We start from the raw sequence: 17649 nt of genomic DNA on the forward strand, positions 1-17649 counted from the left end.
TTTTTAACTTAGTATATAAAAAGTAATTACTACATTTAAAGAGTTAAATTAACTGATTTTTTTTTTTTTTTAAGTATTTCACTGACATGCCAGAACTAATCATTGAAAGCAGTTAGGGAATGCACTTCCAAAGAAGGTGAAAACTGGAATTGTCAATCTCAATAACTGAGATTCATTTTAAAATAAATATAATTTGCCCACTTACCAAAAAGCAATTTTCTAAAGCTCTTCCTATGAAGGAAAGTGGAAAAGCATGGACACTGTGCACTAGTAATGCATATTTTTTTTCCTTTCATGTCTCTTCACGCCATCTACACATGTTTAATTTTTGAGTGAAGGATATAATAAAATAATTTAAATTTGGGTATAACTTATTTTTATTGAAGTAGTAATATTAGTGTTTTCTTACTTTGAAGGAAAATGAGGTGTCCATTCCTTCAGAGATTTTTCAGCATACTTGATTTTTAATATTTTAATTCAAAAGTAATTTAGCTTGGACAGGAAATCAATATGGTCTGTTTTATACAGGCTTGTGCTTGCATAAACAGACTTGAATTCTTCATGGTGGTGAAACACGGAGGTGTGCCTCGCCTGTACCGTTGACGGAGGACTTCTCAGTGTCTGTAATCACTTCATCATTCGCTTTCATACTTTTGTTCATTTTTTAGATAATAAAACTGCTCAATAATAAATTTGATCTGAAGATTGGCTTAATCTGAAGATCTACTATAGTTGTTGGTAACTTCTTTTTTCATTTGATTTTTAAAAGGTCTCTGTGCTTTTTGACCTATCCCATAATGGCTAGAGGACTTATGTACTCACCAAATGAACTTCAAGTTTATTTCTGCTTAAAACTTGAAAGAAATCCTTGTGCTCATTCATTTTCTATACTGTTTTCCTGAGGATAACAGAAAGGTAGAAGGTTATATTCAGACATTTTATTATCCTTTTTTCTCCCTCCCCACTGTGTTCACTTGTTCTTACAAATGAATTATATTTAATCATTGTAGGAAAGAGTTGTTAATGATTAAATACATAGCAATTCAGTTCCATTTCTAGGTGCTTATATTTTAATATATGGCACATTTTGATTTTTTTTCTTCTGTCTCCTTAGTAAAACACATATATGAATCATGTAACCCCAGAGAAAACTATTCTTTATTACTGGGAACTCTGCACTTTGAAAGAATGCCACTTTATAATGAAAGTGAATTTAAATAAACCCTTAAACTAAATTTTTTCAAACTTGTACTTGCCCACCATATACTATCTAAAACCAGAAATTAGAGTTTTCACATCTGAAATGTTAAGCAATTTCTATTTTGTCAGGTTACGTACACATCAGAACAGAGAAATAAAATGTATAATTTTAGCATATCTGAGTGGCCATTTTTCATATAATAGGTGATTTATGCCATTCCTTGAAAATACATTCCAAGTAACTGACTCTGTTATGTGCTTCACTGGATATTTCAGTGCAACAATGAATGTAAATAAGGTATACAAACCAGTGTTACTTGCATTAATTAATTAATTACAGTTAGGATGAGCATAGTCTTTAAGAGTGTGGGTCAGCCCTTTGAGTGACGAAATCAGGAAAGTACCCTTGACCTCTCCACAAGCAGTGTCTCTGAAACAGCTGTGTTTTGTTATTACACTTGCTTCTGTAATAAACAAGTTAAACTGACTTTAAGGTTTCAAAAACACTTTTTTAAGTGACTAAAAATTTATGAATTACTGCTCAGATTGATCTGACTTCAAACTTGAAATTCATTGGTCATTTAACTCCATTACATATTAGAAAGTCAAAGGAATTATATATGAATTTATACATCTGTAAATATTTCTTCCAGATATTTGAGGATGGCTCTTAAGTAATGTCAGTAATTTATATGAAGAAAAATGCTACAAAGTCATAAGGAATTGAACAATTAAAAGAAAGCTTGAAGTCTTATATTTATATGCGTGTATGTATGTAATCCAAATATACATACATACATACCACATACGTGGCATGTATATGAGATTAAGTTATACCTTCACCTTAACTGACTGGTTTACCAATATATGAATGGATCCTTTTTCAGAAACAAGAATTATTTAATATGAGTATTCAGAAATCTATACTATTGAAAATAATTCATACATATAAACACACACATCAATTACTCATAAGGCCACCAGATTGTTTTGTTTTTGTTTTGAGACAGGCAGTTCCTCCTGCCTTAGCCTCTTACTGCTGGATTACAGGCATAAACTACTATGCCCAGCTTTATTTTCTTTACTTTAAAAAAAAAGTATGTATGTGTACACTATTTATATTATGCATGTACATGTGTACACACATAAATATAACTGAATCTACTAGATGTATTGTAAGTCCATCTTTATAATTTTGCAATCTCTCTGTGCTTATAAATACCCACTTGAGGTTTTTGTTTGTTTTCTTTTATGAGACTAGCCTGGGATGGCCTTGAACTACTGATCCTCTTGCTTCAGCCTCCAAAGAACTAGGATTACAGTCATGAACTATCATTCCCAGCTAAATACCTACATCCTATGAATATGCTTGTATACAGATATTTACAATTAGGAGAACTAAGTTTGGGGCTGTGTGCTAGCTTCGTTTATAAAATAAAGTCTCCGTGTTTGTATGTCTTGGATCTCTGACATTTCCTTTGTTTTACAGTTGTACTATGTGTTTTTTAGGAAAGTATGCTATGAAATTTGGACAGAAGGGCAGGCATATCGATGAGTTAATGTTCTGTATCACAGTATAAGGAAAAGAATGCCAACTTAGGGCTGTGCTCTGGTTCCAAGTTTGATTCTTTGATGTAGTATGTACAGAGGTTGTGGTTAAAATGTCTAACTCAGAAGAGCCTCAGCTCTCTCTCTGAAGCCAGTGGTAGTGCCTGCCTCTCAGGACTTTGAGTATGCAGTGAAGTAACTGCCGTACTTTACAGCTCTCCTCATAACATGTTAAACCAGGTAAGCTCCACACAGCAAGCCCGCGCGCGGCACCTCACCTTGAGATGGGCTCTGTTTCTAGCCCAGACTCAGACTGCTGCAGTGAGGAGCATGGACCAGCCTCTTGTTGGTCTCCTAACCTGTTTCCTTCTTACAGTTACTGGAGTTACAATACTCACAAGCTGTTCTCCTTTGCTTAGTATTTATACTTGTCTTACTTGTTTCGAAAAATGTAGGTGAGTAACTTCTTTTTTTCTTTTTTCCCAAGACAGGGTCTTGCTATGTAGCCCAGGCTGGCCTGGAATCGCTATATAGCCCAAGCTGGCCTGGAACTCGAGATCCTCCTGCCTCAGCCTCATGAGTGCTGAGATTACAGGCGTGCGCCACCACGCCTGGTTTAGGTGAGTAACTCTTAATTAAGTACAGCAAACAAATTATTTTCTTAACTTGATTTACCTGAAAATCAGCATAAAAAATTTAAGATTAGATCACAAAAGATTTAAGTTACTTCCTTTTTTATAAAAATGACGATGTTTAGTACATACCATACATATAAATGCAATGCATGTTTAGCACTGGGTTTAATCCCCAGCATTAAAGAAAGCAGAGGTAAGAAAGGGAGAGAGGGAGGAAGATAAGTGATGATATCACTTTGAGATCCATGGATTAAGCTACTACGTGCACAGTTTTTAACTGATAACTTCAATGTCCTGTGACTGGTTATTGTAAGCAAATTATATAAATCTTTCTAATGAGAATAATATGAAATAAACAGCTCACAGCAATTATAGTATCTTATACAAGAAAGAGAGGGATTGTTTTAATAAGATAGGAAGGAAAACCAAAAATATGCCAGGGTTTTACACTTCCGGTAAAACTCTTGTGCCTGCACATGACCGATGCCACAAATGAGCCAGAGAGCATCGCAAAGTGTGCCAGCTGGCTGAGCTCTGCAGTCTCCCAGCCGTGCTCCTGCCTGTGTGGTTCAGAAAAACACACTGCCAAACTAGACACTTTCTCCACGTGTGTGGTAGGCATGTGCCCGCCAAAGAGCACTCCTAGTCCAGGTTCCTTACTTTAAGACAAGCAAGGATAAGACAGAATGTCTTATAAAAACAAAAGACCAAAGCTGGGAAGGTGACACAGTGCTCAAGGGCACTGGCTGGTCCAGAGGGCCTGGGTTTGACTCCCAGCAGCCCTGTGATGGTTCAGAGCTATCTGTAACTCCAGTTCCAAGGGATCCATCACCCTCTTGTGGCTTCTGTGGGCATCAGGCATACACAGAGATAAGTGCAGGCAAAACACCCACACCCTTAAAATAAAATTTAAATTTTAAAAATATAACTTAAAAAAAAAAAAACAAGACTACCCTGGGGCAGGTCCTTGAAAGCTGTGAGATTTTCTGCTTTTGTGACTGATGGCTAACAGTATTCAGTAGAATAAACAGGCTTGGGAGGAGAAGTCACATGGAGTTATAGTCAGAATGAAAAGCTTGGGATTTATTTGGGCTCCCATGTATTAACTAATAAATACAATAGAGCTATGGTTCTAATCTATAATTATCAGTGGTGGTTTAAAAAAGTATTTCATATGGTTGGAAGATATATATTTAACGTGATTTCCATACCTTACACTCTACCACAGTAAACCTGTCGATAAAAATATCTGTGAATTCACACGTGTGTATTCTTTTCTGTCCCTTCCCTTATATCCTATCTCTACGCCCTCCTCAACCCTCCCCTACATCAAAGCTTGTGGTCCTTTCCATCTGTGTACTAAAAGGTTTCTTTGTAAAGCAGACCATTTGTCCGTCATTGTTTGGGGTCCAAACAGTGGTAAGACACCCTGTCACTGATCCCGTGGGCTATGAATGGCAGCTCCTCTCCGGACAATCGGCGGAGGGGCTGAGAAATATTCCTGAGAGGATTATTTAACCTTTCAATTTAGAGGGCACAAAGCCTAGCTGATTAATGAACTTTCTGATGGGTGCCGATAAGCGGATCTATTTCTTTATTTCCCCTAAAAGTGATTCCTTCTCCTATCCATATTACTATAATCTTAAACATAAATGTGGCAAATAGATTAAAAAACTGCACTAAAGAGTTTATCTGGCTGGCAAACTGAAGGAGCTAAATTAAAATTGGTAATGACAGCAGTGGCTCAGCCTCATATATGGTTTTTAAATGCACTGTGTATTTTGAAGAGACTTATTCTCCAGCTTGCCTGGTAATGACTGCTTTTGGTGCAGTCTGGGGCTGGTTTCTGTTATCCCCACCTCATGCCCCCCCCCCAAAAAAAAATGAGTTGTGTTATCTGGATGGCTGCAGACACATGCGCACCCCTTCCTCACTGCATGGGCAGACAAGGTCGATAGCATTACAAGGTATTTGTGGCAGTGCTTGTTTCAGCTTTCAGAGCTGCCAGTTTCCAGGCAGATTTGAATTACAAAAGAAGAAGCTGGCATGAAAATTGAAAGGTTTTATCGGCTGGTCTGAAGCCTCATAGCACATTGCTTATTTATGCAGTCCATTTGCACCAGGAAATATAAAAAGGAAATACATTTTTAAAATAAGGCCATAAAGACCCAGATATGTTTAAGATGGCAAATAAAATATAGATACCTATAATATCTTTCCAGGAAACGATTTTCACTTAATGTTGCACATTACTTCAGAAGAGCATTTATGTTGCCGTCATAAATGTGTGTGTCTGTGTCACTATGTAGGTAGTCTCTGGGGATTAAGAAGGAAGCCCTATGCTAACTTACTTTAAAATTAAAATAGACAGAGGGATAGCTCTGCAGTTGGAGAGCTACATTGGAAATATTTAAATAGGGTGGCAAATTAAACTTAAACTAACATTTTTGCATTCCATGTAAAATTAGCCATGGCCCAGTGAATAAATGCCGCTACCTTTAGAGAAAATTGGGATGCTCTTTAAGCCAGGAAGATTGGGCGCACTGGGGAGCACTGCTGGGCTCCTTACTGTCTTGCATATGCTCATTGTTCTCTGAGCTTTTCTTTCTGTTTTTGTTGTTGGGGTTTTTAGTGGGAAGTGCATCATTCACAGAAAGGTTGGAAAGTGGTCAGTTTAATAGCTCCTTCTTACAAAGCTTTTAGGTATAGCCTATTGTTTTCTTAATGGTATAAATATGCAGCTTCACTACTAAAGTTTATGCCAGTAACATACATATTCATCTTACTTTAACAGTTTTTTGCTTACTGAGAAACAATACACCCATGTAATGTCTTAAACTCTTGATTACATAAAATGAAGGCATAAATACATAAGCATTTGGTAGTGCAAGGCCTTGAATAACTACTGTTTTGCCATTGGTCACTTGCAACCTTTCAACCCATGGGTTTGTAAAACTCAAGAGTGCAGCAGGGAGGAAGGCAGATGTGTATTGGAAATATCAAGTCAATAAAGCAATGCTCTTACTTTGCTTCAATTCAAATGAACAGTGTTCAAGGATCCATTTTCCAATAAAGTAAATTATTCTCAGCTAAACCAAGAGAGGTACAATTTTTTTGTAATTTTCATTTTTGCCAGTGTCTGGTACCAGTCTCATACTCTCCTGACCTCAACTAATTACTTCATGTAGGGTTTTTTGTTTTTTTTTTTAGCAGAAACCATCAAAAGCATACATGCCTGCTGCATGCTAATGATGTGCTGTACATTTTTTTTCATGAATTTTCATAAGGATTTTTCTACGTAGCATGTGTGGCTTAATGATGTAATCACCCGATAGACTAGAAAATGCTCCAAAGGAGACGTTCCGGTCTGTTGTGTACATAATACATGTTTCAAAAATCTGCCTAATTAAGGAATTACCCAATGAATTGGGAGTCTGTTGGATATATGACATAGTTTTAACACATTAAAAAAATATATGCATTACTATATATAGTACTTTCAATACTTTTTAAGGATATCGAAAAATTAATAGTAATGTTTCCTGGGATGCAATAGTTATTTTTCTCAGTAAGAAAAAAATTAAAACTTTCATTTAAAAAAAAAAATTGCCTTAGCTGGGGCAAAGATTTTTCCCAATATCCTCAAAGAAAAGTAATACTGTAAATATTTACGAGGACATGGACCAAGAGAAGGCCTTGTCCAAAGCCATGATGGACACAGGCCTGGAATTGAGGTCACAGGTCTGCCACCAGAGACACCAGCAGCAGAAAATGTTAGCCTTCACACTGCCAGTATACAGGGTCTCAGATGGTGCTTCGTCACAAATTCAACCCTGGTTTCCAGGGGGGGAAAAATCCCTGCCCAACTTTTAAAGTTCCCCTTCCATCCCTCTGTGCCCCGGTGATGACAGTGATGCTTGTCCTTGTCTGGATCCTGGTGATCTAGCTACTGGGTCAGAGGAAAGGGCCCACACCTGTTGTTCCCTGCTTACTTGCTATAAACTAAATAAAACAGAGACGAGACCTCTGCTCATTACTGGGTAGCTAAAAAAAAGTCAGCATCACTACTAGGAAAGAAGTATATTTAAAATTCAACCTTTTTCTGCTCCAGTGTCAAAAAGATGCCAGAGGATCACTGCAGCTAATGGACTTTGAATGAGTGTCCCTTTGGATGGATAACATTTTATTGAGAAAGCCTATTTCATTTTGGGGTTAGGTTTTTAAAATATCAGTATTAAGGAAGGAGTTGTAATATTAGTTTGTTGAAAGAATAAAATTATTTATAAATAGTTGGATGAATAAAGTTGTTCTCAAATGTGAAAATTACATCAATTTAAGAGATACACATGCAAATGCAACATATTTAGAAAGATTTGAGCTAATCTGGACTTTCCTCAGTGTTGTATTCCAATTATACATATATTTACCCCAGCCATTTAATATGCTTTTTAAAATATGTTCATATGAAAACTGTCTTGATAAATAAAAACATATGGTCTTGTCTTTGAGCATATGTATGATTATAAAAATAAATCTATTTTTTTCAGTCACAAGAGTAGAAAATTCCCTTTAATTAGTAAAATTGATTGCATATCCTGTATAGTAATGAGCTTCAACTAGATGTAAGCTCTCATTGGATCAAAGTCAGTTTAGATAAGGGCAGCCCAAGGTCACAGAGGGAGATGCCCAGCAGGTTTATTTGCATAAAAAATTACTGTTAGAAATAGGACACTGAGGCAGCTCTAGCATTTTGATCTCTTGGCCTTTGTCATGGAGATTCTTAGTAGTGAAGGGAGTAAGGCCAGTGTCCCAGATAATGATTAACTGTTTTAATGGCATTCATTCATTCATTCCACACTAACTATTCATGCAGAAAAAAGGGTTATGTAAAGTGACATTAGAAGAAAATCATTTGTAATCGGTGCATCAGGCTGCACTTGGAGGAGACATTAGGAGTGAATCCATGGCGTGGTCGGCTTATGCTTTATCTTCTGATATTTACTGAGTTTACTGGTGCATGAAAAGCTTTCAGCAAGAATAGCAGATGGGATGGACCTTTCATAGGTAATGCTATCTACCAGGTTATTACTTCTATATATTGATAGTAAAGTAATCTCCAAGATATCACCCTACAAATATAGATTATTTAAATGTCTGTAACCCCCCCCCAAAAAAAAAGCCTGCTTTCATAAATAGTTTATTTGATATCCATTGGGTCAAAGTCTTTAGAAACATTTTTTTTTACTTTCAGAAAGGCTTAACAAAACTATGTTCACTCCCTCACGTAACTCTTTGTCAATAGTACATGCCCAAATGACAGAAGCCTGAATCTAGAGCTCATCAGCTGACATGCTCCGCTTTAAATTGGACTTTTACTGTTAATTTAAAATAAAGAAATGCACCAGGAGTGGTGATGTACACCACTTTACACCTTTAATCCCAGCACTCAGAAGGCAGAGGCAGGCAGATCTCTATGAGGCTAGCCTGGTCTACATAGTGAGTTTCAGGACAGCTATGGCTAAATCCATACGGAGAGCAGAGGGGAAGACATGTTCTAAGGCCTAAGTATTGAGTCAAAATTTTATATTTCCAACTCTTGAAATAGCTTAAAGATTTTTTTATTTAATCTTAGTATAAAGACTTGTCTGTCCAGTGGAAGTCATTATTGAGTTTTCACTACTGTATTCTAATACAGAAGTGTGCTCTAATTAGGTAAGATCTAGGCTGATTTTATTCCTATTAAGTCCTAGTACATGCTAGTTATTAAAATGAGAGCATGTAGATAGTGTTTGTCAAGTCATTTACTAATTAATTATTGTGAAACAGTGTAGAATTTCATAACAATACAAATACTGCTGCTATTTTTATTAGTAATAATGGAAGTTTTTAACTAGCGACATTATTCAGTTGAATGAACATCAAATGTTTTGCTCCATCCAGAGGCATAAATGAACATTGAGGCTGTATTTGATATTATTCTCGAAATAAAATAGCAATTGTCAATATGAAACATGCTTTAAAATCTTGATTAAGAAGTGTGTCTTTATTTCTGGTACTGGAAGGCTGAGTTCCTCTTCTCTGTACATCACTGATTTCCTCCTGGTTTTCCAGGTTTGTACCATATTGTCAATATGAAGTATACCAAGGAAACTGTATTATTAATTATCCAAGCTTTTTAGCACATCATGGCATAATTTTATAGATTTGCCCTTGGAGATATAAAAATTAAGTTTCCCAAAGTATCTAATTTTTATTAACAATACCTAAAATTCATAAGATTTTTCTGAGTCATATGCTCTACATATGTATTATTAACTCATCATTCATTCATTTGTTACGTTTACCGAACTTGCACCATATGCCTAACCCTCTTCTAGGAGGTGAAATCCAACAGGGAGCAACTTTCTCCTTGCCTGGTGGATAGGGTTGGATTGAATAGACAAATAAACTATTTAGTATGTAAGATGTGACATATTTTGAGGGGAGTAATTTTTTGTTTTGTTTTTCAAAGGAAAGGGGTATAGGGAGCATCACTTGGAGGCCTTACCAGGATAATGACTACCTTGTAGCTGGTCTGGAACAATGGTGCTAACCTCTGGATGGAAGGAAGTTTGTATAGAGTATTCAGAGAACACTGAAGAGGCGAGTGAGGTGATGAGACACACCGAGGCATGCAGCGAGGTTACAGGGAGGGAAAATGTGACCCACTGTAAGATTCTTGGTCTTTACTGAGTGAGAAGAGAAATTGTGACAGTTTAGATTGAGAAGTGGCATGTTCTGAGTCACAAACCAGAAAGATGACCTTGTATTGAAAATAGGCTACAGAGACAGGGCCTTCAAGACCAGTTATGATTCTCTATTAATCATCCAATGATTGTACAGGTGGAGTAAGAAATGGATACACCCTGTAAAGCCCATCTACCTTAGTGATAGGATGTATTATATATCTACAGAAACAAGAGAGCCACTTGTCAGCAGAGATGTACCTTTTAAGAGAGCATTTCTTATTCTGGAGGTTGCTTGTTCCATTTATCATCAGCTACACACCCTGCTAAGTTGCCAGCTGGTTGCTGAGTACCTACCTACCTACTATTAGCATCCAGTCCTTTGCTGGCTTTCCATGCCACTTAAAATACAGACAGAGCATTTCCACCTTTGGTTTTAGATGACCCCTCCTCACCTTCTAGAACCTCCTCTTCCACACCTACTCTACTTCAAGGTACAGGGTTTTTTTGTTTGTTTGTTTTTTGTTTATGTTTTTGTTTAATCCTCTAAGATGGCAGGCTTGTCCTTGCCTTGGAACTTTGCCAAGAATAGAGTCAGTCAGCACATTCAGATGCTTGATTTTTTTTTCCAAATTGGGGTCCCCGCCAGCAAATCGGTCTAAGTCATCAGCAGTGACTCATTCACTGTCTTAATCCATACTACTTATCACTGTCTAATATTTAATACCAGACCTTAGGATGATATCTGACATGGATTCTGCAGTTAATATTTGTAATGAATTGCTGAAAATGTATGATACTTACGCCATGTGCTCAGGACTCTGACAGACATGACTGACGGAGCCATTCTTGGACTTGGGTTGTATTCTACTTGCTCCCTTCCCTTCCATTCACATTCAGCTTTCTTTCACTATTTGTACTTAGGATAAAGCCATTACAATCTCTCTTCTGCCCCATCCACTCAAATGAAATTGCTTTCAACAGTTTCTAGTTACCTACAATTTCCTGACTGCTAAGTCCGATGTATTTCATAGGCTTCATCTTGGGTCATAACATGTCATTAACTTTTTTCTTCTTCTTTCTGGTTTTTTGAGATGGGCCTCATATAGCCTGGAGCTTGCTGTGTAACTGAAGCTGGCCTTGAATTCCTGATCTTCCTGCCTCTACCTCCTGATTACAGGTGTGTGCCACCATGCCCAAACCATGAATAGCTTTTAATAATGTCTTCCTTTAAAAAAAATTACCATATCTCTTTGGGTTTTGTTTTCTCTCTGTATAATCACAGCTACAGTTTTATTTCATATCAAAACAACAGCCATTTTTTTTGAGATAAGGAAAAATATTGCTGTGTAATAATTTACTAACTTCCTGGTGCTCTACTACCTAAAAGAAAAATCTAAACCACTGCAGTGACACTTGCCTGCCTATGTCCATCCCTGTTAAAATCTATTTAATAGTTTTTAGAATAGTTGTGTTTTTCTTATATGCTAACTGGTAAGAGCTGAGGCTATCAATTCCATTTTGTGTACCATGATCATCTTCAGCAGAAAAGACTGTTGAGGTTTTGTTTCCTCAAATTTGATGATGACTTGTTAGCGTGAGTGGATTAGTAGCAGTTAGGAACTTAGTAAAGCGCCCTCTCGGTGTCTGAGGGGTAGGCCTTTGGCTCTGACCTAAAGAATGGTTTAATTCATTAATAGAGTCAGAATTTGAATAGACTATTGGGAGGTTGGTGGGGCTGTTTGCATATTTGGAGAAAATCAGCTAAGGTTAGAAGGGGTGTGTCCTTGGAGGTTTTGTCTTGCATCTTCCTGGCATCTTCCATTACTGTTCTGCTTCCTGTCTGCCATGCTGTGAGTTGCTCTCCACACCCTCCCTGCAATGATACAGCTGTCCTCCCTTGTCTCTTAGTTGCTTGATCACAGCACTGAAGAGTAACTAGCAACCCAGCTTCCCTTTTTAAGTAAAGTTTTTAAAGATTTTATTACCTATACACTATTTTTCTATATCAAAAACTTCCCCTACCTCTGCAACCCAAACCACCTGATTGCAACATCAGGTAAAATGATAGTAGGCAGACTAGCACTCTTTGTTATAGAAGTCCAATCAGTATGAGAAATAAATTACCAAAGTGCCCATCTGTACCTCTTCAAGCTTGCAGAAGGGGAGCAAATAAGATTCCATTTTCCTCCCCTTGGTGAAGTCCATCACCTTCTAGGGGTTTGCTCTGTCCTTCTTTCTGCATCTCAACTAGCCTATGTGATCAAGTTGCTCCCATTTAAAACTCCACCAACTAATTCTTCCTCCTAAATACTCCCCCTTTTATCCTATCCTTTCTTGCTTATGCGTCTCAAAATAATAATATACACTTTCTCCCTTTATTCAGTTTATATTCAATTTCTTAACATTTCTTATTGTGAAATACAGTGTACATGCTGAAAATGCAGAAAACACATGTAGAATTTAATAAATTAGCTGTGTAACACACTTTTTTCTCCATGCTTCCCTTCACTCTTGCCCTACTCTCCGCCCTCCCAGGTTCTCACGTAAGACTCCTGTGAATGGCTGACTTGTGATGGTAGTGTCTCTGTCCTGATGTTGCTAGGCTTCTGTTGTGTAGGTCAGTGTAGGTCAGACATTCCTTGAAACTTCTTTAAGGCCTGGGCTTCTGTCCTCCTGGGTCTCCTTAGCCTTGAAGCCTCCCTTCTCTGTTGCTTTCATGAGCCTCTGTCTACCCCTTACATGTTTTTGTTTCCTAGGCTCCAGCATGAGCCCACTAAACTCTAAAAAGTAGGATCACTAAGGGTTCTCTGACCTAAGAGCTCTTTTAGAAAAGTTGAGGTTTGGGCTTTTTCCCTAACATGTATTAAACTCTCACAAATATTTATGTTGCAGACCAAACCTGGACCACCTAAAAAACCAAAGACCCCTTCTGGACAATCAGCATTAGTGTATTGCTACAACTGTGCACAGAAAGGCCATTATGGACATGTAAGTTTGAATGGCATTTGGACATAAGGCATATTGTCAAGGAGTGGTTGCTGAAAAATGAGCTCAAAATGAATAAAACTCGGAACATTTACTATTTATAAGCTAACCTTCAGTGGTAAGACTTGATGTATTTTTCACTAATTTACTCCTCCCATTTCTACCAAGAATAACTGTCGAAGCGTATTCCTATAGTTCTTTTAAATATACTAAAAACAAATTTAGCTCACAAAGTTAGCTGACCAAGAGTTCTCCCACCTTATATGGACTGTTACTAAACTGTTGATTGGGTTTTCGGCTTAGTTCTTCAGCTTTCCCTGATACCGCATTCACTTAAGTCTTTGTCCTGCCACTGCTGACACTCAGTAGTAGAAAGACAGGTTACAGCATTGACAGTGCCTAAATTCCCTCCTGGCCGATACTGTGCCAGTCCAAACGAAAAAGACAAACTGTGTGGTTCAGGTATGAGAGCAGAAGAAGCTGCCTACTGGAAGGTGTGAGTGTCCTCTAGCCAGTTGCCCCATTAAACATGAAACAGTAGCAGCTCATCCCGGAGCTAAGACCCAGTAGGAATAGGCTTCACACCCATACATTGTGGAAACCATGAAGTCAAAGAGGAAAAACAGTGGCACAGGAAGTAGAGATCCTTGTGCAGGGATTCCCATTCCCCACATAGGCTCCTGACAGCCTAGAACCCAAGGTAAGTAAGTCAGCCAGGCCCTGTGTCGGGAGGAAGAAAACCTGCAGACTCAGGACTCCTCCAAGGAGAGGTTGAGAGACAAGTAGTAGAGCGGGTAGTATTGCAGACTACTATTGGGCACCTTTCTAGTCCAGACCTTGGGAGTACCACAAATTCCAAGTGACAGAAGGGCTAGGAGAAGAAAAGGTGCTATGCAGAGCCTGTGAACAGTTGAGTTTATCTTCCATGTTCAGGAACAGGGTGGGTGATAGGTAGAATATGAAACTGGGATGAAGCTTAGATGCTCAGTCGTCTTTTTTACTCTGTTCATGATAACCAGATGATTTATCTACTCTTTTTTTACCCCTCTGGCATTCAATCTTTATCTCCAAGGCAAAAAAGTTGTACAGCACTGATACTCAGATGCTGTTTCTACTGTGATCAAACCCACTAATAGGTAGCAGGATCCTACATATACTTAACTTCCCTTCTGTAGAATTCATATTGAAAACCTAACTAGAGAAGATTCTTTTAGGGAATTACCATCCTTAGATCTTCTCTTGCCCTGTGCACACCAGCTTTTAGGAAACAGACTCATGTTAGGCATCCACTGCCACACACTTTACACAAGTGTTTATCTCTTGCTTATCTCTTTAAAGCTAAAGAGTATACTTTTAGCATTTATGTTTGATCAATTAAAGAAAAACAGTTCCAGTTGGATGCTTCCTGTTTACTAGTCACTGCTGCTAATGTAGATGGGAATATCAAGAGCATTTGGAATTTATCCCTAAATCTAGACTGAGACAAATTTCAATTTACAATAAAACAAATTTGGCGGCCATAGTTGAAGGAACTCTAGATTATCCAGCACTAATGAAGAAGATCATTGGTGTGGCTAATCCAGAACAGAAGATCAATTATATAGCCAGCTATCAATTATCTGTGTTAATGGAGGAGACCAGTGATGTGGATAATCAAAATATAATTTACATGTCGCTTTGGAAAACATTTGTGATACGATATAGCTCTGTGTAGTTACATCCATCTAGACAGAACAATGTCCAAAGAGCAGGCTACCCCAGTGGTGAAATATGTCCAAGCCCCTCCCTGTCAGTTTCAGAGATTCAGCCCTCAGATGGTGTTACTGAATCACTTTACATTGCCCTTCCCTAATTCCATTCATTCTAGCTAGAGAGGCAGGGACAGCAGTAGGCTCTGAGAAAAAGAGGCTGTTCCAGGAGGATGTGAAAAGGTGAGGGGCCTGGGAGAAATAAAATGGTGTGTTGGCATGGGTACTGATTCAGTGTCTCAAGATTACTAGGACTTCAGTGTAACCGTAAGCTGATTAATTTATTGATTTATATGGTGAGTCAGCTAAATTCTGTGTGGGTATTTCATATACTGTTGAAGGCATTCTGATTTTCTTGAATACTTAGCTAAGAAATGCTGGCATTTGTAAACAAACTTCAGGAAAGATGATAGAAGCAGACAGGGGAGAAAGTCCCAAAGCCCAGCCTTTCTGAAAGAGAGCTGTTCCACTTCTCATGCTGCATCCATTGGTGTCGCCGAGTATACAGAGGAATAGTTAAAGCTCAGATAGGGATGGGGCGGTAGACATGGGAGAAACTAGTGAAAAGATGATCTCCACTCGGTTGAGGGAGCAAAGGAAAGAGGCTTCTCAGAATTACCCAGGAACATTTTCCAAGTAGATACAGCCCACCGCCCGCCTCACATCAGACCCCTTAGCCCAGGGACAAGGGGACAGTGGGAGGAAGTAGAGGGGAGGGGCAGAGAGAGCAAAGAATATGCTCAGGATATGACATGCACCCATAAGACATGGTTAGGGAAAAAGATTAACTGCCCTAGTAACTAGTGAGTGTTGAGTTCAGATAAGCTGGCCAATGTGTCTAGAGAAAGAACAAAGAGCTAACAGATTACAGCCACAGCTTGAGGCTAGGAAGAAGAAGAGGAAGGATGGGAAGGCTGCTGGAGGGAACAGACAAGGAAGGACAGATAATCCACATAATGCCAGTGAGCTCCAGAGGACAAGACAAATGGAGTGAGCACCCACCCCTCAGTGCTGTTCACTCACACTGGGGAAGGAGCTTAGCAGAGAGTACAAAAAAGAAAAGAGTTCCTTAGTCAAGAGGGGGAGAAATCCAGGCCTGAAGGAATAGCATAGATGCGCAGTAGGGCTCCTGGGTTGGGTGGTCCAAAAGACTACTCCAGCAGCCATTGTAGTGGTGCTAGTGATGTGGGACTCAGCTCTAATCAGTGGAGCCCAGAAGCTCGTGGAAAGGTGTGTTGAGCATTGCAACCTTGTGATGTCATTCTTTCAAATACAATTGTAGGAATGTACAGAAAGACGAATGTTTAACCAGACGTTTCCAACATCTCCCTTCATCTACTACTATGATGACAAATACGAGATCCAGCAGAGAGATCGGAGAATAAAGCGGAAAGTGAAAGGTTCGTCGTTAAACTTCTGGTTCGCTCAGCTTCGCATGGCTCCCAAATTTATACTTTTTGATATACTGTCTTTGCCTATTTGGGAGGTCATTGGTTAGCACCAAAAACATTTTTAAATTATAAAAACTAAAACTTTCTTTAGCTCCAGAAACCAGACTCTACTTCAAAAATCCTATGTTGTAATCTAGTCACAATATTTTTCTCAGAGCATTTCAGAAAATTCCTAGGAATATTTTACCTGTCTATGCAAAGAGTTAAAGATTCCTTTGGAATTTTTCTACTTGACGAATAATGATTTCCCCTTTCTATGTCTAACATTTTTCATGGAACAAAAGGGTTTCTGGGGACTTCTGGAGTTTCCCCTGCAAAGGCTGTTCTTACAGTTGACCCTGTGGGCAGGGTTCCAGGCCCACAGCCACCTCTGTGCTTCCCTTCACCTCAGTGAGGAAGAGCACTGGCTACTCTTCCAGACGACCTGAGTCGGAGTCCCAACACCCACACGGTGACTCACAACTGTCTGTGACTTCAGCTCCAGGAGATCTGACACCTGTGGCCCCCACAGGCACCTGCCCTCATGTGCACAGGTCCACATGCAGACACGCACACCTACACAGAATTAACCTAGAGTAATAAAGAAGTAACATTTTAAATCTGGTTTCAGTTCATTTTCTCTGCCTTTGTTCTTCCTTGCTGTGGGCAAAATGCATTCTCAAGTTACCTTTCCTGTTATGTGATAAAACAGTTGTGTGTTTTTCAAGCTGAATTCTTTTCTGACTCAGCATTTTTTAACTTTTCCCCTTTTGGCTTTAGACTCTCGTGAGTTCAGTCCTTTTCGAAACGAGCTACTTCCCACCTGCATGGCTTATACACTCACTATGAAATTGGTGTCACCTGTAGAGAAATGACAGCCTGTTAAGAGAGGCACTCGGTCACTAAACCAGAAAGAGTACCCAAAAAGGCATGACAGTGTCGGCTCTGAATTCAAGGATGTATGACTGAACATATTTTCTTTATAATTTATGGGATTTTTTTTCAGGTTTTCTACAATGAGCATTTACAAATTATACTCTGAAAAATCATTTTTTTTTCTTTTTAGTTAGCTTTGACAACTCAAGTACATAGCCGTTTTGAGGCTCGCTGTGATCGTGGGAACTTCTTGTTTTGTGCTTCAACTTTTTTTTTTTTTTAAATATTTATTTTAACTTCTTTTTTTTTCCTTATTTTTTTATGTATATTAGTGAGACGGTGTTAGATCCCCCAGAACTGGGATTACAGACAGTTTGAGCTGCCATGTGGGTGCTGGGAATTGAACCTGGGTCCTCTGGAAGAGCAGCCGATGCTCTTAACCACTGAGCTATCTCTCCAGCCCTGTGCTTCAACTTTTAAGCTGGACATTTTTACTGAC

At 38.6% G+C, this 17649-nt stretch overlaps 1 protein-coding gene across 3 annotated transcripts in view; it reads left to right on the plus strand.

The window, feature by feature from the left end:
• Zcchc7 (zinc finger CCHC-type containing 7) overlaps nucleotides 1-17649 on the plus strand; it is a 195303-nt gene that overhangs the window by 175854 nt on the left and 1800 nt on the right. For all 3 annotated transcript variants that reach the window (XM_028894766.2, XM_028894765.2, XM_028894767.2), the window contains exons 7-8: nucleotides 13004-13099; nucleotides 16127-16244. In XM_028894766.2, the coding sequence (XP_028750599.1) occupies nucleotides 13004-13099; nucleotides 16127-16244 (214 nt within the window). The remainder of the gene's footprint in view (nucleotides 1-13003; nucleotides 13100-16126; nucleotides 16245-17649) is intronic.

The sequence above is a fragment of the Peromyscus leucopus genome, chromosome 2, assembly GCF_004664715.2.
Source record: "Peromyscus leucopus breed LL Stock chromosome 2, UCI_PerLeu_2.1, whole genome shotgun sequence".
In the NCBI taxonomy this organism is placed as follows: domain Eukaryota; kingdom Metazoa; phylum Chordata; class Mammalia; order Rodentia; family Cricetidae; genus Peromyscus; species Peromyscus leucopus.